Below are 21,625 nucleotides of genomic sequence, written 5' to 3' on the forward strand. Positions count from 1 at the left end.
TCCCAGGAGCATGTCTACCTGGAATTACGGCTCCACTAAGGCTTTTCCCTAATCCCTGCCCCGGCCATACAGCTCTCAGATGTAAACCAAGGCCACTCGGGTACCTGTGCCCAAAAAGGGAAAGGCTCGGTGTGGTGCCGCACCAGAGCCGAGTGGGTGCAGGGCAAGGAGCAGCAAGGCACACACACGCACAGCCTTGACTTTGCATTTCTAGACGCATGCCCAAGGGCAAGAGCTGCGCGGGGTTCAGATAACAGCTCTGCCGCTGAGAGGAGTGCGGCAGTCACGCGGGCCGCAGCACACGGGAGCCCGGCTGCCAGCGGCGCCTGCAGAGCCCAGGGCCAGCCCAGCAGCGCCAGCGCCGCCAGGGAGATGCGGGCTGGAAGGGCTGTGCGGAAGGATGTAGGAGCCAGCTCCACATTTGGTGTCCTCGGATACATCGTGACAAGTTCCTCAAGCTCTGTGAGGAGGCAGCAGAGATGTGAGAGGCAGCCCTGGCACCCAAGACAGGCCAGAGCGCTACCAGGCTATGGCTTGGGGAAGCAGGGTCACCTGGCAAGCGCAGGGAAGCAAAAGCATCTCCTGGGCTAAGAGGCTTGCTTGTAAGCACCTTCCTCGCCTGGAAGAGCTGTGTTCACCCCTCTTCCCTAGAAAGGGGCAGCACCTCAGAGAGAAATTCTTATTAAATGTAAGCAATGTGAAATAAAAAAGTGAGGCATCAGGGCCCCATCGCCCTTCATTTGTTCTCGCAGCCAGGCTCAAGGCCACCCTGCTACGAGAAGCCACCTGGAAGGACAAAGCACGAAAGCCAGGACCCACATGCAGCACTCAGGGGCTTCCTTCGCTTAGGAGGAACCCCAAATAGCCCAGCATTAAACAAACCCCAAATGCTTTTCAGCCCCTGAAGGGAAGGGAGGGGAAAGGAAAAGAACCTTCAAACAGCCCCCCCACCCCAGCACATGCAGACTTTGCCTCCCTCCGGGCAGAGGGAAGGGGGCTCTGAGCTCCAGCTCATTCCAGGGCAGGCCGGGATGGCAGCCTCGTCCCACACCGGGAGAGAAGGCCCCCCAGGCGCTTCGCTCCCCGCCGAGCACACAGCACACGGCAACTGCTTATTATATCATGCTTTTAATACAAACTTAAAAAAATCTGGAACAATAGAAACTGTACAGATTTGATCAACCTTTTTTGTTTTTGTTTTTTAACTAAATCTCTAGACACACCAATGTCCCGTTCCAAAATATTGCACAACATTCTGAATACAAAACTCTGATTGTATTCCTCCTTCGCTAAAGGAAAAGAAAAAAAAAAAAGAAAGAAAAAAAAACAGAAAGAAAAAGAAAAAAAGACAGCAACCCCCTGGCTCCCCCTCGCAGCAGCCCCCTCCTTGGAAAGGAACCCAAGCAGAGCGCACCCGGAGAGCCTCCGCTCGGAGCCGCCGTCCTCTCGCGCGCTCCCTCCGCTGGGCGACCGTCGACTTGCTCCCCGGAAAGGGCCGGGAGGGAAAGGAGGGAGGCTGAGTGGGGAGAAAGGAATCTTCACTTGCTTCTTTTTTTTTAAAGTTTTTTTCCTGAAAAAATATTTTTCTCTCCTCTTTTTAAGAAAAAATCTTGAAAAGAAAAAAATTACATTTTTTTTTACGTTAGAAATATACATATATTATATATACCTCTTACATTTTACAAATGTAGCAAATTATTCAATACAAACGGACATCAACAAAAAAAAGAACACAAACCCATAAAAAATAAAAGTTAAAAAAAAAAAATCTCTCTTCTCTTCCTAAGAAACCAGGTAAATTAGTGCAGGTTTTAAAAAATAAAACTGAAGCTGAACGCCTACATCCAAGCCTGGGAAAGGGCCCGGCAGGCCGCTGGCTCCCGCTGCTGCCTGGCGCTGGGGGAACGCTCCTGAAGCACACGCTTTTTTCCCCATGAGGATACAGAGAGGTTGGTCCCTCCGCTCTCGCTCCTCGCGACGCGGCAGCGCAGCACCCAAGCTCTGCGCGCGGAGGCTGCTCCCAACGCTTCCCAGCCGGGATGCTGGCCCTCGGCAGCGTGTTCCTGGGGGAAGGATGGGGCGGCAGTGGTAACGTGGGCGAGGCGCTTCACTAGAGAGCGGGTGAAAAGCAACGGCTCAGGCACTCATTGGCAGTCTCCGCAGTTCACTCCGTTTTCCCCGCAAAGGCTCATTGGCAGCACGAGCACTGGAGGGCTGGCGCACCTCCGTCTCGGCCGGAGGGAAGGGAGACGGAAAGCGCGAGCTCGAGCCTTTCTCCCCGGGATGGAGGAGCTGGAAGAGCTCGCTGGTTCTCAACAGGCATGCAGAAGGGGCTCCAGAGACACTCAGAGAAAACCAGACCCCTGCACTTGAGAGGCAGCAGAAACTTTTCAAAAGAAACAACAACTTTCCGGAGCCTGATCTCTGTTTCGTTCCTCTGCGCTCCTCCGTACTCTCACCACGGCTTCCAGTAAGGCCTCCTTCCTGCCCTGGGCAAAGGAGGCCCTGCACATACCGCCCCAAGGCCCTCGGTACACAGTGACCATGCGGGTCCCTGCCCTGCTCTGCAGGGAGCTCACGGCTGTCACAGCCACGCGCCCTGCCCGGACCGACCGGCTAGCACAAGGCACCTCCCTTGCGTGCCACAGCCACCACCTCCTCCTGCTCCACCACAGGGGCACAGGACAGGATTCAGCCCTGTCTGAAAACACAAGCCCTTGGCTATCACTCACGAGAGCAGCTTCAATAACACAGCCCTTTCTCTCCCCTAAATGCAGTGCTGCCTCTCTAACTAAAAGGAAAGGAATTCCCTCTCGAAGATTGAAAAGATAAATTCACAGCAGGGAAGGAGAACCGAACCTAGGAGACTGCCCCAAACAACTGACCGCTGGCGCATACTGCCCTTGCTGGTGGGGAGGAAGTACAAAGAGGGGCAGAATCCCCGCGCAGCTGCCAGGCTCAGCACTGCCTCCCACACACACAGTGTTTTTTACCCCACAGGGCTCTCATTTGGGCCTACCAACGGCTCAGAGAGGCCCCGGAAAGGCCCCCTTAGCTCGCGCACACAAGGGGGCTGTCACCAGTCACTCAGCTCAAAGCACTGCTCTCCTGCAGTCCCGCTCTGTACGGGTGCAGGAAGGAGCCATTTCAATGCCAATTCACAGCCACGCTCCGGGCAAGCGCCACCCGTGCGGAGCTGCGGCCAAGCCCGCGCACCGGCTCCCGCTCATCTGCTCCCTGCTCCAGTGGGGCGGCAGCGCCCGGCACGGAGCCCGGGACAGAGGTGCCTCTCAGCCCGCCCGCGGAGAGGGATCGCGTGGCCAGCGTGGGGCAGGGCGCAGGGAGACGGGCGGCAGCTGCATCGCGACCTGCGTCTGCGCTGTTCCCCGGCTGGGCAGGGCAAAGGTGAACGCAAACCAAAAAAAGCCCTAGACTCATTAAAGGAGTAAAAAAGTGAGTAGGAAAAAAGCACAGGGACCGAGTTAAAAAACAAGTCAGTGCTTCAGGAGCGTTGCCAGCACAGCGCAATAACACTGGGCTCTCTCTTTTTCCAAGAAGCTATATTTATAAGATCTGAATATTTTCTGTATATTTCTATTTTTCTTTTCTCTCCCTCCTCTTTTTTTTTTTCCTTTTTTTTTTTGTTTTTCTCTTTTTAGTTCTTGTTCCCCCCTCCCTCCCCACCCCAGGTACTCTCCTTCCTTCCTTCCTTGCGTTCAGTTGGCCAGGACGACAGGCTGGAAGGACTGGCTGGGGTACTGCATGGTGTTCAGGTTGTAGCTGAGTCCTTCCACAAAGGGAGACTTCTCCAAGAAGAGGCTGTTGGTGCTGCCACCAAAGACCTGAGCCACGTCGAAGGTGCCGCCAGTGCCGGCGCCGAACTGCGATGCCGGGGGGACGCTGCTGGCCTGGCTCTCGCCGGCAACGCCATCGAAGAAGAGGCCGCCAGCTCCCGGCGAGGCGCCACTGTAAACGAACTCCTTGGCGTTGGGGGAGAGCTGCGACTGCGGGGCTTGGCTCCCTGCGCTGCCGAGGAAGTTCAGAGAGTGCATGGACAGGGAGAGGCCCTTGTGCTTCAGCAGGTTGTTAGTGGGAGACCTGACCATCCTGGGCTGCTGCGCGCTGCCTGCTCCGCCACCCCCTCCACCGGCTCCGCCGCCCTTCTTCATCTTGGTGGAGCCGAACTTGGTGGCAGCAAATGTGGCAGTGGTGAAAGTGATGGGCTGGGCAGAGCGAGGGATGAAGGTGGGGCTGGGAGACTGGCCGAAGGACGGGGACGGCGAGTTGGACAGCGAGTTGTCCTGGCTGCCGATGGGGACGAACACCTGGGCGTCGGGGTTGAAACTGCTCTTGATTTCTTTGTCCAGCTCTGCCGCGCTGCAGCCCTCGCTGTCATCCAGGTACAGGACCTTAACAGAGCCCTTCTCGCCAATCTGGTAGGAAACCTCAAAGGGGTCGATCCAGACGCTCAGCTCCTCCGGCACGTTGGCACGCACATCCTCCACGGCCAGCCCACTCCGCTTGGCCGCCAGCTCCACCACCGGATCCACCGTCTCCCCAATGTGGACACAGCGATAGCCAGATCCCTTCAGAGGTTTCTCTGGGTACCAGTGACCCTCATACTTCTTCTTCAGCAGGCGCTCGAGCTCCTCGCCAAACAAGTCTGCCCGCCTCCGAGGAAGCTTGTTGTACAGGTATGAGATGATGAAGTTAAGAGCAACTTTGATCTCCAGATGCATACTCCCTTCACAGCAAGCAAGTCAGGGCAGTGTATTAAAAGGGACAGAGTGACAAACACATAGACAAGCTCCAAGCAGGCCTAGGAAAAAGGTAGGAAAAAAATGGATAAAGAAAATGCCACAATTTTTAGCCTGTTGAAGTCAACAGCTATAATTTTTCATTAGCAAAAGCAGAAGGAAACCTTTGTACAAACACTACTGAGTATACTCACGGTGACTAGCAGGGTTACCCCAGATCTGCTGACCCCCCAAAACACGGTGGTGCTGGTGGGGATGAGCCTCCCTTGTGCAACCCAGAAGCGCAGGGGCGCAGCCACCACGGGCCCGCGCGCTGCGCCCACCTCGCTGCCAGCCGCGCTGCTCACGGGGGGCGGGTGGCCGCCTGTTCCAGCGGAGCTATTTATGCAGATCCAACGTGCCTCGCTGCGCTGCTCCCCACCTACCCCAGCCTCTCCAGAACACGAACACGCTGCTCGGGAAGCCCTGGGAGCTGCTCGGGAGCCCGCGCAGAGCCCGCCTGGGGTGGCGGGGTGACCCCCAGCCAAGACGCTGGGTGCTCCTGCCGGACGCTGCGTCCTGCTGGCATGAGCGCGGACGGGACAAGAACAACGCCAGGAACTGTGGCACCAGCTGCTGCCTGTATCTCCTGTCCTCGGGCTGGGAAGATCCAGTGCAGGCTCTGCCTTCTACAAGCTTAAAAATCCTCTTTTAGTTCTGCTCATTAGGAGGGGGCAGAGGTGCACAGGGCCACAAAACACACACGTGCCAGCGACCCATCCAGTACCGCCCATACGACCTATCCCTGAGCACAGGGAAGCTTTGCCAGGATCAGGTACCTGCTTAATAGAAGCTTAAACTGCTTGCCAAAAACTGAAGCAACCCTCCCTCCCAAGGAAGTCTCTGAAATTGAGAGAAGCCACAAAAACACAATGCAAAACCACAACACTCAACTCTGCCATTATATGAAGATTTGCAAACAATACTTGCCTCGGTACAACCTCCCCCAGGTAGGTCAGCACTGCGCACCCATCACCCATCCAAAGAAAATGAATCCCACAGATATTTTAAGAGGAAACACTTCCATTAGCCTACGCACCTCTCCGGGGGGAAGCAGACTATCCAGTTTTTTAATTGGCAGCTTAGTCAGAGGCTGCTCACTCTTCAATTGCCCTCATCTTGCTCAAGCAAACACAGCGTTCAATTGTCTTCCTAAAATGGGCTTCAGGGATGCTCTCATGGAGCAGTCAGGCTGGCGTTTATATCGCGTGCCAATTATTTGGGGGTGGGGAAAGAACACGGGCAAAAGGTGTCAGCCCTCCCCTGAAAAAAACAGGGAGCACCACCAAGTACCCACGTTGGCCCAGGTCAGGAGCAGGAAGGAAAACTAACCAGGCTTGTTTGCTTAACCTAGTTTAGTGGATAAAAAGAGTAAACAAACTAAAATACTGTGCCCTCCCACAACTCGCCCCCACCAAAAAAGCCCAGCTACTCTCAAGTATTTTGAGGCTTCACTACAATTAAAAAAATAAATAAAAAAGGCAGGAGGGAATCCTGTGTTTTGTATTCTATGTTCTAGCCAGGGTTCAAGAAGGCTTATTTTTAGAAGTACAGTAACCCAAAGCAGATCCCACACCTCAAGTCAGCTGACAAAGGTCATTTCTGGAAGGAATCCCCTTCAGGTTTAACTTGGCAACAGGAAAGACACACACAAGATTAAGAGAACAGAAAAGAAGAAAGGAAGTCCTGCCATTTAAAACCTGATTTAAAGAATTACTGAACCATGACAAGGTTTGTCAGGTCACAGAGACCTGACCAAGCTCAAATAAGAAGAGATTAGTCTCAAAGAAGAAATGAACAACCAGCCTTTTGCAGAAAGCAAGGAGAACCATTTCAAGATGGCAGGATCCTCAATCCTAGGACAAAGCCTTTCCCACAGGAAACAGCACTAGGCAAACCCCTGAAACAGCACATATAAATATTAACAAGAGCTTAAGCAGCCCATATGATCTCAAGCAGGGATTACATGAAACTCTATTGCTCCTTTGACTTTGAGACATCTGACAGAGAGGACAGCTTGAGATCTCAGCAAACTTGAGCAGGAAAAGAATAATCTTTTTGATGCATCTCTTATTCTGAAGTGATAAATTCTAACCCAGAACCAAACTATTAGGAGATGAGAACTTATAGCCTGGAAACAGAGGAAAAGATGAAAATCTGTTACCACCCTACATGCAACACAGATGCCTCGGTACCCTTTGGCAATCTCACATCCTAATCAGAGCAGCACCTTCTGCCCAAAGCAGCAGGGAGGAGGTACAGGAACACATACTCTTCACCCTCTGCCCGTTTTTTTTTATTATTTTTTCCTTTTCTTTTAATAAAAAACACATTCTTCCTTTCTAAAAGCAGAATACTCAACCTTCACTGTGAAAAACAGGATTATTTAGTTAGGTTTGTAACACAGTAACTGCCAAGATAGCCACATACATATATACAGCTGATGCCTGCAGAGCTCTGAAGAAGCCCGAGACACAGTAAAATGGGCTCCAGCAGGACCTCAGAATTCCTTTCTACTGCCCCCAAATAGTAATTAAGGAATACCTGAAGGAACACAGCTTCCAAGACAACAGGAATTAAGTACCAATCCTAAAAGGTATTCCGACAAGCCTGCCACAATGCGAGCCTGGCTCACGCTGCCTTCGTTTCCCAAGTAAAAGCTTACTCTGGTGGGCAGGGCACACAAGCACCAGTGCTGACGAGAGCAGCGCCCCTCTACTGCCACGCTCTGTTGAAAGAATTTAGAAACCACCTCTGATCACCCTCTCTTATCGGGGTGTTTTAAAGAAGATGGGCCAAATAATAATTTACCTCAGACAACTGCAAGCAGTAGCAGAATGCCCTCTTCTCCTCAGTCTACGAGCAGCAGTGACCTCATGAGCAAGGCTGCGAACTTTTAAGAGAAAATTCCTCCCTCTGAGCACAGGCTATCATGTCACTGCACTTAATGGCAGACAGTGACATTTAAAGGGACTTTAGAAGCACCCCAATACCCTCCCGTGCTTGACCACAGGCCACACCCTGCCAGAGCAGCAGCTTCTTCCCCGGCTTCCCCACTCACCCCGCAGACACCCCAGGCGCCAATGGGATCCATGAGGGCTCCCCTTCCCCAGGGGTCACCCTGTACCCGCCCCGGGCGGCCCTCGCGGCCCGTTGAGCGGAGGCGCCCCGCGCCTCGGGGAGGAAGGGGCTGCCATCACGGAGGGGCTGTGCCCCCCCCCGCCCCGCCGCGACGAGCGGCCATTCCTGGTGCCCCAGCCAGAGCCGCGCCCGCCCCTCCCTCACGCCCCCCGCCGCGCGGCACCCTGGGAGCTGTAGTCCGCGCGCCGTCCCCCGCGCCGCGCCGCGCCCCGTGACCTAATTCGCCGCCGGACTACGCGTCCCGGCGTGCCCCGCGCCCGCCCGCCCCGCCACCGCCTCGCCGGGGCCGGGCACAAAATTTTCCAGCGCACATGCGCAGTGGCGGCGGCGGCGCCCCCTCCCCTCGCGCCGATTGCCCAACGCGAGCAACACCCCCCCGCGCGGGGCCGTCTGCCCCCGCCGCCCTGCCGGGGGGAGGGGAAGGACACACACCCGCTCCGCGGCCGCGGGAGCCCCCTCCAGAACAGCCGCGTCCCCCGTGGGGCTGCGGGACCCCCGGGAGCGCGAGCAGCGACCCCCGCGCAGCCCCTCTGGGCGTGCACCCGGCAGGGTCGGGGTGCAGGATCGGGGCGGCGGCGGCAGCAGGCCGCGGGCGCCCCCCCGCCATTCCCTTCCAGCCGCCCCACGGCGCCAACCTCGGCCTGACCTTCCGCCCGCAGCCGCTGCCTCCCGGCCGGGCCGAGCGGGACCGTGAAGGGCACTTGGGCCGGGGGGGCGGCCCTGGGCCACCTCCGGGGGACAAGCAGCCCCCGGCTGTTGTCGCGTCTCTTCTCTTCCCCGGAGCGGCTAGGGAGGGGGCGGCCATTCACGCCCCTGGGGCCCCCGCGCCGGCGAGAGGCGGCGGCGCCTTTGTTGCCGCGGGGCTTCGGCCCCCGCCCCAGCGCCCGGCGAGGAGAGGGGGACGGGAGACCCCGAGGGCCCCAGGGGAGGCGGCAGCGCCGGCCCGAGCGGCGGGACCCCGGCACGGCCCCCAGCGGGCCCCGCTCTCCCTGCTCAGGATCCGCGACCCCCTCCCCACCCACAACCGCAAAACCTGCCCCCCGATCGGATGTGGGGAATAACAAAGGGGAGATTAGAAAAATAAAATAGAAGGGGGCTGGAAAAATAAAAGGAGAATAGTCAAACAAAATGGTGAACTCGGGCATCGCGAAGCGTCCCCGACCTAATGACTTTCACCCCCTCCCCCCCGCCCTGGAACCTATTAATCCGCGCCCCCCCCCCCCCGGGGCCTCCGGCTGCAGAAACGTCTCCCAGAAAAGAATCCCCCCGCGGAGGCCGCAGAGGGGGTGCGGCCCCCAGCCCCACTCACCTCTCCTCGGCGCCAGGGCCGGCGGCTCCTCGCAGCTCTGTCCCGGCGGCGGCTCTGCGCCGTCCCTCGCGCGGCGCGGGGAGGGCTGCGCTCCCGGCGGTGGTGGCGGCGGCGGCGGCGGTGGTGGCGGCAGCGCGGTGGGGAGGTGGCCGCGGGACGCGCCGGGACGGGAGGTGCCGCTGCGGGAGCCGCGTGCGCTGCCGGTGCCGGCCCGGAGCCGCCCGCGCCCTGGCCCCAAGTGAGCCAACTCACGGCAAACTTTCACCCTTAGCAACCCCGCGCACGGATCCGCGCTCCCGCCCAGCGTGATGCGGCGCCGGGGCGGGACGGGACTACTTGCCGCGGCCCTCGCAGCGCGGCAGCCGTGGCGCCGCCGCCAGCCTTGAGGAGGGGAGGGCCCCTTTCCCCGCCTTATTTATCCTTTCTTCTTTTTTTCCCCTTCTTTCTCCTTCCCCCCCCCCAGGCTTTTTTTTTTTTTTTCTTTTATCTCTCCCCGCTGCAGCGGGGGATGCTGCCAAGTGTCGCCCACCGCGCGTTTCGCAGCTCAGTGTTGCCCCTGAGGAGCAGAGAGGGCGGGAAGGAGGGGATTTAAGAGGGATCAAGCAGCCAGGTGAGGCCGACCTGACGATTTCCCCAAGCCGCTTACAGGCGGGGTGGGGGTGGAAGGGCAGAGCAGGATCAGCGGGGCCAGGAGGAGGGCACGTGCCGGGGGGTGAAGGTGGCCGGGTCGCCGTCCCGGCGGCGCAGCGAGGCGCTCAGCCCGGCTTAGGCGCAGTGTCTGTCCGGGAGAGCGCGGGGCAGGGAGCAGCCCTCACGGACCGGGGCTCCAGCCGCCCAGTCCTCCTGCAGAAGCCAGCTCAGGCCAGGCGAGGCCCAGCGAGCCACGTTCTCACACTACCAGGAGGGACAGCACCAGCTGGAACTCTCTCCCCCGCCCCCAGCGCGGCCCTCTCTGGGACGGCGAGCAGGGGCCCTTCGGCCAGACACTGCCGGCCCCAGCCCCTCGGGAGGAAACAGCAGCGAAGGCAAAAGCGAGGCTAGACCACAGGGGAGGCCGAGGCCGCCCCCCTCCCGCCCGGCCCCGAGGCAGGGAGGCCGTTGGGGCATTTGCAGAGGTGGGCGGCGGTACTCGGGCCTGTCCTGCCGCCGCCCGCGCACTACTTGGCCGCCGCGCTCCTGTGCGCCGCCGCCAGCGCAGGCCCGGCTCGGCCGCGGCGGAGCCGCAAGGTGCGCGAGCGCAGCCCGTGCTAAAAATAACTGCGGCGTGTTAGCAACAGCCTCCCCATTGGCTGGCTGCGCCCGGCGGCGCGCGCCCATTGGTGCGCTGCCGCAGCCAGTAAGGCGGGGGGGCGTGTGCGGGCGGGGCGCCGTGTCGTGGCGCGGTCGCTGCTGGGAGTTGTAGTTCCCGGCGCCTGCGGGCCGCGCTGAAGGCTCCCTCCCAGCTCCCGTTAAGGGCAGAATATTTTAAGGTTTTGTCTGCGCGGGAGGGCAGGGCTTGCCCTGCGTCAGCGCGAGATAAGCGGTTACGTGAGCTGGCAGCCTGGCCGGGCTGGGCGCGTTGGCCCAGCACACCAGAGTGCTGTGGAAATACAGCGGAGGCCCTGGTTGTCGTCCAGGGCCCTTCCTTAGCCCCGGCTCCGCAGGTTGCAGGCCAAATCCCGGCTGTTTACCCTGCCCAAGGGGGCAGGCTCCGCCGAGACAAGTCTGTGCTGCAGCGCTGGCAACGTGAAGTTATTCACCTGCCGTGAAACGCTTTTTAAAATGTATGTATGTATGTATATATGTATTTCCTGTAGAGGAAAGTGGAAAAGAGTGAACGGAAAGATTTACGAGGGCTGTTATGAGCAGCATTATTTTAATCACTTTACTTTAAAATTATTATTGCTACAAAAAAAACCCTTTTATTTAGTTATCTTTTTTTTTCCCCTAACACTCCCTTGCTTTGCTGGAAGCAAACAAACAAAAAAATCACGCTGCTAGCCAAAAATCAGGAAATTAAAATGACAGGGCATCATTAAGGAAAAAAAAAAAAGGCAATTACATTTTTAAAATTCTATTGTTGCTTTAATAAGGTGTTACTAAGAGGGTGTTGCGCATTGGGAACTCTTTAAAATACCCATGTCTTGACCGTGCTCCTTTAATTATCGGGCTGCGCACACGCACGCACAGGACTGCTGTCACAGTATCCGCTCCTGCATTCTCGCCTGTTGGGCTGCTACGTCAAAGCCGAGCTCCCGGATCACGTGCACCTGGAGAGGGCAGGAATCTTGGAGCAGCCAGGACGGAGCTTGTTCAGCTGGCTCGCTTAATGCCAAGGAAGGGCACGATCATCCCACCGGCTTGTAATTGAGCATAATTAACGCTCCCACTGCCTGGATGCGCCTCGCGTTCCACTCATGTGACAGCCTCAAGGAAATGAAAAATTCCTCCCTGCCCTTGAAATCGGCAAGCGGTGTCTCCAGCTGATCCCCACAAGGAGAAAACCGCAGTGCCCGCGACTCCACGAGGCAAAGCTCACAGACTGTCTCACTGACTCACCTACCTTACGGCTTTTTAAAAAAGGGCAGCACTTCAGGCTCAAGTGCGTGACCAAGGCAAGGTCTACGCGGTGCCACGGACCGGAGGGGCATTTCACAGCTATTTGCTGAGCTTGCTGCTGAGTTACCCTGCCGCGGTGGGTCCTTGATCCACAGGGATGTGTAGCTGGGAGCATCCGTGTTTCCAAAGCGAGGGATGCCTTGTTAGTACTGGCAGCAAAGAGCCCATTACTCAACAGGCCAAGAGTTCTCATGTTCTTTCCCCAGTGTAAACACTGGAAATAAAAGGATTTTTATACTCATTGCATAACCTCCTCCTGATAAAAGGAAAACCAACCAACGGCCCTCATCTAGACGTAACAGCAGGAAAACACATTTAGCTCCGCAAACCGGGATGTGCGGCCAGTGCGGTGGGGGCTCAGGCGCTGCAGTGGCCCTCCCAGCCCTCCCTGCATCTGTCATGCGAGCGTTTCCAGCACAGCCACTTAGGAGTCCTTTAAACTCCCTACTGCCGCCCAAGGAGGCCCTTCCAGAGCTTGGCAGGCAGACACGAGCAGGACAGTTGCTGTCCCAGGGAAACATGCCCTTTTAGTATGTGTCTTAAGCCTCCTGTACTGTCAGAAAATCCTTTTATTTTTTCTCCTACTGGATCAGTGCTATTTCGGTGAGTTTAATTTTGCTTATCTCTTTTTCATTGAAAATACTGCACTTTTCTAGGGGCCTTGGCTGGATTTGATACGTTGCTGAACAGAAATCTCAATGACACCAACTCTACCCATTACTCGTGTCTGAGTGAGCAGCTTTAGGGCAACGTCCCCTCCATGCTCTAAAGGCAGCAGAAGGGCAGCGGCGCTGAACTGATCCGAGCACCGGCAGCATTTGGCACTCGCCCCGGCGCCGTCTGAGCAAACAAGGCAGAGGGAGAAAGAGCCTGTTCCCCTCTCTCCCCCCCTGCCCAGCGACTCAGAACAACTCGAAATGGCAGCTTAGCTCTCCGTGCTGCCAGAACGCAGATCAACATACACAGCATCCACAAGAGAGGGGACCAGCAGCGCCAAGAAAATAACTCTGATCACCTCCTATTTTTCTTTCTTTTTCAGGGGAGAGGGATGAGGAACTCTTATCTCTATAGCAACCCCTGCTTGGCTGATCCTGCTAAATGTTCAGAAACAAGAGTTGCTCTAAAATTAGATCTTCTAGGAGTCCCTACACCAGGGGCAGTAACTCCAAAAGAAAAAAAATTAAAAAAGCAAAAAACAAAAACAACAAACTTTGTCTGCGCTTTGCATTCACAGAACAACTTTTGGTATTTTAGAAACTTCCTAGGAAGAAAGGATATGTACAAACCTTCTGCATTCCCAGTGTGATCATCTGGGTGGCCTGACTGAGAGCAAGTGACAAGTTCTGGATGAAGTGATAGACTTACTAGTACAAATAAAAATAAATCTGAGTGTCATGGGCTGCTTTTAAAGAAATACAGAATATAACGTAGTTGATGACGGGCCCTGATACAAGCTTCCAATCAGGATCAAGAGGCAGCTGTTTTTTTCCCCAAGTGAAATACTTGGGGAGAGATAGGGTTTGCTAGAAGGGAGAACCAGTTTGCTCTTAACATGCTGGCAAATGGCATCCCCATATATAGTAAAAATTAACCAAAAATTGAGTAAGAAAACAAAGGTGAATGAGGGGAAGATACATACTGTCAGGACCACAAAAAAGCTTGGGAAAAGGAAATGGTAAAATAGCTGGGAGGGCTGGGGGAACAGAGGTGATATTGATAAAGCTGTGGGATCAGCCATAGCCAGAGCCAGCTGAGTTGCAGCAGAAAGAAGCAGCTCTGAAAGGAAGGATGATCACATCTTGCCTGCTGGTTTCTTGTTTTCCTTCTTACCCCAAACTGTTAAGTGTTAAAGCTCAAACACCTACATGGAGGGAGTCTGCTGAAGAGGCATTTAGGCCAGAGAGAAGTTTGAAGAGCCAGTAGCAGCCGCAGGGAAACAGCTGAAGTCCTGGAAGGGGGATAACACTGGCTCTACATGTCAGGGCTGTGCAGAGGGATCCTGTTGCTGCAGCACATGGACCCTGCTCAGAGCCCTGAGCAGAGGGGATCCGTGGGGCATGGAGAGCTTGGCCTTTAGCTTGAGCGCCTGGGGAGCACGCTCGGCAGCGGAGCGCTCCGTTACGCTCCCGGTGCGAGGCAGCCGTGCGCAGGCCTCTGCTGAGCAAACAGACTGCTCTGAGCTCGTGCTGGTATGGGCAAAAAAAGCTGGCTCTGGTTTTCAGCCCGCATGCAGCCGATAGCTTCAAACACAATAGTTGGTTTCCAGTTACAGCAGGGAAGGCTTTAACTTATTCACAAGAACAGGATAGCGAGTCAAATAGCTTAGTAGGTTTTAGAAAGGGATTGGATGTTTGCACAGTGAAACAACACCCACAGCCACATTAGCTCGGATAAGGGTTACAAGCTCAGCGATCCTCATGCTACAGGACAAAATGATCAGTGGCCGGGATCACCCGCACACAAAAGCAGTCGCGTTCCCTGGAGCTCCTTGCAGCAAGGTCGCACGGCCACAGGCAGAGCCCGCCAGGAACCAGATAAGCCACTGTGTAGTTCTGGCTGGACTAACCCTGGGCACCCCCAGAAAGCTCCAGAGAAGCTAGGAACTGAATGAACCAGAGAGAAATCCTCCTGTTATACAAAATATAAAAACCCAAAGTCAAAGCTTTATTGGTGTGCACGCTACAGGAAGAATTACATACAGGGCCTTGGATTAATCCATCAGATAAAGCACAGAACAGCTGTGCTGTGCCGAGGCCGCACCAGCCATTAGCACTGCCACATTCCCTACAAAAGAGGGCAGCATGGAAAGATCTTGGGGTGGGGGTTGGGCACAGGGACTGGCACTCTGTCCACAGCAGTGCTTTGTGGGGAGACTTCTACTAACAGAGGGGGCTGATGAGAACTGATGCAGGGTGGTCCCAACACCAGAAAGGGCTCTTGACTTTTACTGAGCCGATCTTCTCGGCTTGCCCAGCAGGATTCTTAGAGGGGGCTGGAGCGGGTACTAGCAAGGCTTCTGGAAAGCTGGAAGACAGTAATCCCCACCTGCCCTTTCTGATACTCAGCTCTAGCCATGTTCCCCACTCAGTCTGTAACTTCTCTGATCCTAAGTAAGCTACTGAATTTGTACTGTTTCAGAAAAATAAATCAACATTGTTTTCAAAAAAAAAAAAAAGTCCAGAGATGTTCCAAGACCCTCTCGCCAACCCAACAGGAGATGCAGCCACACACAGGTAGGATCACCTCTTCTTAAAGCCGTACTTTTTCCTTTCATAGAAGAGATCTGTCTTGGAGCTGCCCAAGTTGACAATCTTAGGACAACCATCTCGCTGGAATTGGAGGGGAAAAAAAAAAAAAAAAAAAAAAAAAAAAAAAAAAAAGGTAAGACATGGACAAGCTAAACAATATAATCATACACAACAGTTTCAGCAGGTCCCCAATTCCTTCTCCCTGCCCTGGCATTAATGTTCCTCAGATTCCTGTATGGGCAAACTGCCCTCCAACTCTCCTTGCTACTAGCAGCAAGAGAGTGAGAAGAGGATAGACAACTTGTTCACATTACTCTAGCACATACTCTCTCTTAGGATGAAGATGGAAAACAGCTTGTATAACATCAGCAATGCTGATTAATGAGGAGGGTGCTCACTGCTTCAAGACCAGACTCTTTCTAAATTAGGATACATGGAATTTACAAGGACCAGAAGAATAATCTTTCCTAACCAGATTCCTAAGAATCTGGTTGCTTTAGTTATCACCAAGGCATTCTTGTGTTTACAGACCCCTTCTCAGCTCCAACAGCTGAACCGAACCTCTGATTTCTTGCACTCTGGATTGATTCCTGCAGACGCTCTGGTCATCCTGGGGCAGAACTATGCACAGCAGCTACATGGAGAAGTTCTTGTACCACAGCTCCCACAGACGGCGAGACAGCCAGCCCCAGAAAGAGGAAACGGGATACGGGCAGGTGTAGTTGCAAGCAGCTGAAAATGGATCAGAAGTATTTGCCTCTCTGTATGCCAGGGGGGCACTCGATGGTGAAATGTTGCAGCTGGCAACAGCAGCTGCACTGTGGGGCACAGCAGGCAGGGGAACACATGTCCTTAACTGTGGTGCAAGGCCAAGTGGATTAGATTTAGAAAGGCTTTGGGCCGCCGTGAGCCACCGTGGAAACTGCGCCTGGAGAAGCGACCTGGTAGGAAGGGTCAGCACCTCAGAAATAGCAGGAGAGGGGGAAAAAGAATCACTCCTTCCCCATATGCCTGCCGCGACCCATCATCTCATGATTTGCTTTTGAACCTCAGTAGCAGGACTCTTCCAATCTTCCCTCCCACAGCCCAGGGAGTTGGTGACAAACTTGACAGGCTTATTGCAGGGCTCGGTTCATTTTTTCCACCTCCTCAGAAGAAGGCAGCATATGAGCATGCTCCTGTCCCCTGTGAGGATTGCTTTCTGCAACTTGCAGCAGTCCTAAATAACACGCAGTATCTTGGCCCTACCTACAAATAGATTTTGAGTGGAAATAATACCTCCTACCTCTTCTCTCTATCAGGACAAAGCAAGAGAAACCAGGCCCTTTACTTTGTGCCCAGCAGCATTCCACCTCACCCATTTTGAACCTGGCTTCCTTGCTCCTTTATCCATTTCACTTTGGAAATGAAGGAAGGTCACCCACTCTTGTCTCAAACCTTGGGGTGTTAGAACTTCAGACAGAGCTCTGTCCATCTGCTTTTCTTGTTCATATCAGCGCCAGCCACCACAATGGTGACATGTACCTCTCAACTTTCTGGGCAGCCTAAAGCTGTTCCAGCATTTGTCAATTCTGCAAGTCAATCCTGTCAAGCTATTTCAGATCTGCAGCTTCACACCCGCAACAGCCTCTAACATTTGCATTCGCTGGTACAGAACAACTGTCTTCACTCACAGCAGTCTTCATCCAGTTGTCAAAGTACCTCAGTTCTGACTTGTGGTTCTCTTGCTGCTTCAGCTCTAGATTTTATACAATCCTGCCTTGTAGAGCAATTGGCTACTTCCAATCTGACCCAAACATAAGATACAGGAGAGCTAGCTTAGATTATGAAAAATAACTGCACAGCATCTGTAGGTATCAGTAAAAAAATGAAACAAAGTCCCCTGTCTCATTAAGTCTGGTGTCCTGGTTCCAAAGATAAGCTAATGAAATTATTTATTGTTTCTCATGGCATTTCTAAAGTTAAGAGGCAGTGCCACCATCACAGCATTTATACCTAAATACATCACTTAGATTTTAATCACTTAGATATTATGGTTGTCAGATCTCATGACTAAACTAATACTGGGCCTGTCCCTGTCCTGAATTTAGCAGGAGGCCTCTCGAGAAAATATAGGTGCTGCAGAAAATCAAACCAGCAACTCAGACAAATCTGTTCTTCTAAATTGATCAGAACCAATCTCTCAGCATATTCACTGCCAACATTAAGGTGTGCTGGAGATGTCATTTGCAAAGGAAAAGAGTGTCTCAGTCATTGTGGCTTATTAATATCAGAGAGTCATTTATTAATACCAAAAAAAAGGACACTGACTACCATCAGATCCAGATTGTGGGGATATTCCAGCTGTTGTTAAACACTGCTGTGTTCTTGCTTCTGCTTAAGCTCTCTCCTACTTCCTTTGCAGGTGACATTCTTCACATCCTGCACTCTCTGTGATTAGCAAGCACAGCTGACTCACTTCAGAAGCACAGTGGCTCTCTTTATCTTTCAGAATGGCAAGGTTAAACTGTACTGACTACAGAAATACAGGATCATTACACCAAAAATTGCTGGGAGAAGAAGTCCTTACAATAGAGGCCACTCCAGATAAGGATAATAAAATAATATCCCAGTGAAATTACACATGAAACTTTAAACACAGAGAAGCATATTAATACAGCAAGGACATGGGACACCATATCTAACGTTAGTTCCTAGTCCAAAGGAAAACATGGTTTATCATTTCGTAGGGCTTACAGTATCACACACGTCCTTGGCCAATGACTGATCACAGACTTTTAGTTACAAACTGCTCCTACCAAAACATTAACCTTTGCAGAGTTTGAAGTATCTTTGACCCTGGTAGAGCAGACTGTGAGATTGAGTAAAATAGCAACTTAATGCAGTAACAAGCAGTGCATGGAGGAAGTGAACCACAAATATGCACTGCATAGTACTGAGAGACCCTGTGGAATGAAAGGCACAAGAGAACTAGAGTATTACTTCCTAGGCTCTCTCTAAGTGTTTTAGAAAGACAGGGAATGACCAACAGGGGAAAAGAGATGTAATGTAGTGAAAAACAGTGGCAGTATTAGCAGCAGAATCCAAGCATCCCACGTGCCAAAGCTTGTTTATCTCACTAGTTCTAAGCTATTATAGACACATACAACCAGTTCAATAGGAGACTGGATGACAACTCACATCCTTTTCCTGGATGGTGCACTCCTTGCAATAGTAGGCGTCGGATACTCCTGGCCCTCCGCAGATCACACAGCGCCCTTGATACGAACCATAGTTGCACTCATCACATATGCGCACAAGAGTGCAGGGCCGCACGTACGAGTCGCAGATCACACATTTGCCATCACCTGAAAGCACAGCACACTCTTTGATTACAGAATGTCCTTCTCTGTACCCCCACGTAGAAGAAAAATAGCCTCCGGGTCAAAGAACTTGCTTGTACATGCCAAGATAATACAACAGAATTGAGGAAATTATTTTACAATCACAAGGAGCCTTTTGCAGTTGCATGCCAACTTGAATATTGCAGGGTACTTGTTCCTTTCTCTCTTTTTTTTCCAGATTTAAATCCTGAAATTTTGCATTGACAATCAGAGAGGAGGAGAGCTGAAGTTACACATGCTGTGGTTAACCAACACCTGCTTATATCATAGCATTAACTTTACTGTATAGTTTTTCCTTAACTTTGACTCATTTTTAAAGAAAAAGAAAAAAAAAAAAAAAAGCAGGATCCACAGGACCAGCATCTTTCCCTACAGAAGTAGCAGTATAAGCTTTTCCTACAGTGCCCCATTGACAAAAATCTGGAGCTAGTGTCCTCAAAGAGAGGATATAAGAGCTTGTACTCGTGGGCTTTTTAATCCTTCAACTGTGAGAAGGCCAAGGAAAAGGCAAACTGGCATAAACATCAAGAGCAACTTTTGTAAAGTGGCTTTCTCACAAGGAACTGAGTGAAATTCAAGTATTCATATCATACAGCCAGTCATCAGATGCCATTGACAGCCTCTGCTGTCCTGGATCTTATCCAAAAAACTGACCTAGAGATGAAAGGCTTCATATCCTATTACCAGAGTTCCCAGGCCAACTAATCCTAACTCCCTCAAACACCTAATCTAACCTGCTTTTAAATCTCCATCATGACTACTACTAAGGGGCATTATATTTTCACTGCTGAATTGCTCTTGGAACACAATTCCTTCGCCTCAAAGTTTCTCCCCCCTTCGCTTATTCTCACGTTATTTCTGAGTTACAGAGTCATTTGGTTTCATTTGTACTGTGCCCCTACAAGGGTATAATGCCTATCAATCTCCTTCCTCTTCCACAGTGGAAGACTGCATTAGATTCTGTGGTTCTTAATCTGCTTTAGCGCCAGGTGGCTTTGTTCTCCATTTCTTGCGCTCCTAGAGTCGCGGAAAGCTTGAAGAAGTCAGATTCTGAAAAATACCTCTTTCTTCTTCCTGCTTTGAAGTGATCAGGCTGATCATTTTACATTACAAACAGGTTACAAGGAACCCATCAAGTCATTACTGCTTCAGTGACTTAAAATGTTGGCAGTAAATGCCCTGCAATAGCATACATTTGTGTGGCAATCTATTTGAGCACTTATCTTTATAAATATTTTTTGATTCATGCTTGCAACAAAGAAGTAACTCTTACCATCTGAGAGCACTTTGTCCAAGTTCCTGCCAGAAGTTAGCGGTAAAGCAAAATAGTATCCAATTCTCAAATCCAAACTGTACCCTCTAGTTACACACCAATGTCCTCAAGCAACTATATGCAAAAGCTATACTTACATTTTTCACACAGCCTTCCAATTGCTGTAAGATGAAAAAGAAAAAAAAATTATTTGGGGAAGAAATACAGATAGAAAACAAATGAATAGAGACCTGATGTAAAGTCCATTTTGTTTCAGGTACTGAACAGCCTTTAAAAACAAACAAACAAAAACCCCAAAATGTGTAAAATAAAGACTGCTTATGATAAATAATATCTCATATTTGCCGAGATCAAAGGTTAGATTCCCTGCCAATGCTCAATGACCCCCTTCATATTGACAGTAAAAAACCTACCTAATCATTTAAACATATCCAATAAACCCGACTATGGAAAATCCTATGCACAAGTCTTGGCCTTTCTACTGGTTATAATGAGATTTAGATCATGGTTAAGAGAGCAAAAAAAAAAATAAGCATTTGATTGATTGATAAGAATGCACATTTATTCTGTTCACTTCAAAACACAAAGCTAGTTAAATGAATCTTAAAAGTCTTATCATTTGTCTAGGAAACTCACAATACTGTTATTTTTTCAAATAGGTCATAAATATCAAGTTCTAAAGGGTTGTAAGTCCAGGTGCTCACTTCAACAAGGATTAAATAGCCACTCAGTTGAAGTCTGAGGAGTTGAGAGGTTCATCATGCTGGAAAAGGAGTCTTCAAGAGAGCCAGACCTTTAGGTGCACTACCTATTCTAAAAAGAGATTGTCTAAACACAGTGTAACCTTATAATCTTGCTTTCAATTTTATATCAGGAAAAAAAGAAGTCAAGCAATCTTACAAGGAGGAAATTTTTTTCAAGAGTGAACTTGACTTCTAATTCTGAAAACACTTTTAAGTAAGATTTGGCAGAGCAAATTGACCCAAATGAAAACAGTAACATTTATTATTTGCACATCGTTATAAAACAGAGAATAATATTATCTTGCAACTTGAAAGAAACTCCCAGTGTTGGCTGAAGTCTCAGCCTCATCCACCAGGCTGTCCTGACCTGGCCTATGCCACAGGATCAGAGAACATCAAAATGCTACTTTCTTTCCTCTCAATAAAAATAGCAACTTTATCCCTCTTTCCACTAATTTGAAGAATAAAATGTAATAATTAGATATTCATCAAAGGCATCCAGCTGCATTTACAGGGGTCCAGGGGCTGGACCTGCACTTCACAGCAAACCATCTAGGAGAGGGGACAACAGCAAGGAGCCTTCATGACCCATATGTACCCGACTTGGCTTTTCCCAAACGCCAATCCCTTGCAAAACCGTTTCTCAGGGTAGAAACGGCTCGATAAAAGAGAAAACTCACAAATGAAAAAAAACAACAATAATAACACTAACAACGAAGGAGGAGGAGGCTGCAGCCCGGGAACCGCAGCTGCCCTGCGAAGGACTCCCAGGCCCTCGCCCTCTTCGCCCCTCCCCCGCGCCAGGCCTAACGCCTCCCAACGGCTCCTAACGGCCGCCAACGGCCACTTGCGCGCCCCGCGGCCGCTAACGGCCCCGCGGGCGGAGCGCCCGGCACCCACCGACGCCCGCCTGCTTGCGGCAGAAGATGAGGTCGGGGTGGTGCTTGGCCATGGCGCCGCAGCCCCGCACGCCACGCTCCCGCCGTCTCCCTGCGGCCGCGCTGCCTTCCCTTCGCCCCTGCCCGGTCCTGGCAGCGGGGAGCCGCGATCCCGCCGAAAAGGCGACGCAGACGGAAGCGCCCGAGCGCGCGGCCGCGCCGGGTGGGAAAGCAGAAGCGCAGCGCGGGCGCGCGG

The 21,625-nt window shown here is 52.2% G+C and overlaps 2 protein-coding genes across 2 annotated transcripts; both read right to left on the reverse strand.

The window, feature by feature from the left end:
* Positions 1-3,460: 3,460 nt before the first annotated feature.
* Positions 3,461-4,870, reverse strand: TOB2 (transducer of ERBB2, 2). The gene has a single exon (XM_010224486.2). The coding sequence runs from the start codon at positions 4,737-4,739 to the stop codon at positions 3,717-3,719; it is 1,023 nt and encodes a 340-aa protein (XP_010222788.1). The 5' UTR covers positions 4,740-4,870; the 3' UTR covers positions 3,461-3,716.
* A 9,605-nt stretch (positions 4,871-14,475) lies between these two features.
* Positions 14,476-21,527, reverse strand: PHF5A (PHD finger protein 5A). Its single transcript, XM_088532812.1, has 4 exons — positions 21,392-21,527; positions 19,886-19,909; positions 18,273-18,439; positions 14,476-15,173 (listed from the first exon to the last, which is right to left on the reverse strand). Exons 1-4 carry the CDS (start codon positions 21,441-21,443, stop codon positions 15,084-15,086), a joined length of 333 nt encoding a protein of 110 aa, XP_088388938.1. The 5' UTR covers positions 21,444-21,527; the 3' UTR covers positions 14,476-15,083.
* Between the last annotated feature and the right edge of the window lie 98 nt (positions 21,528-21,625).

The sequence above is a fragment of the Tinamus guttatus genome, unplaced genomic scaffold (genome assembly GCF_059628265.1).
Source record: "Tinamus guttatus ecotype Peru unplaced genomic scaffold, ASM5962826v1 Tinamus_guttatus_pri_ptg000472l, whole genome shotgun sequence".
In the NCBI taxonomy this organism is placed as follows: Eukaryota; Metazoa; Chordata; class Aves; order Tinamiformes; family Tinamidae; genus Tinamus; species Tinamus guttatus.

Bases quoted from the DNA above. Each gene is read 5' to 3' on its own strand.
- TOB2 (XM_010224486.2), bottom strand. From the start codon at position 4,739: ATGCATCTGGAGATCAAAGTTGCTCTTAACTTCATCATCTCATACCTG.
- PHF5A (XM_088532812.1), bottom strand. From the start codon at position 21,443: ATGGCCAAGCACCACCCCGACCTCATCTTCTGCCGCAAGCAGGCGGGC. The intron at 19,910-21,391 runs GTGGGTGCCGGG...TTCATCTTACAG, and splicing joins CCGCAAGCAGGCGGGCGTCG to CAATTGGAAGGCTGTGTGAA. The intron at 15,174-18,272 runs GTGAGTTGTCAT...CTCCAATTCCAG, and splicing joins GCACCATCCAGGAAAAGGAT to CGAGATGGTTGTCCTAAGAT.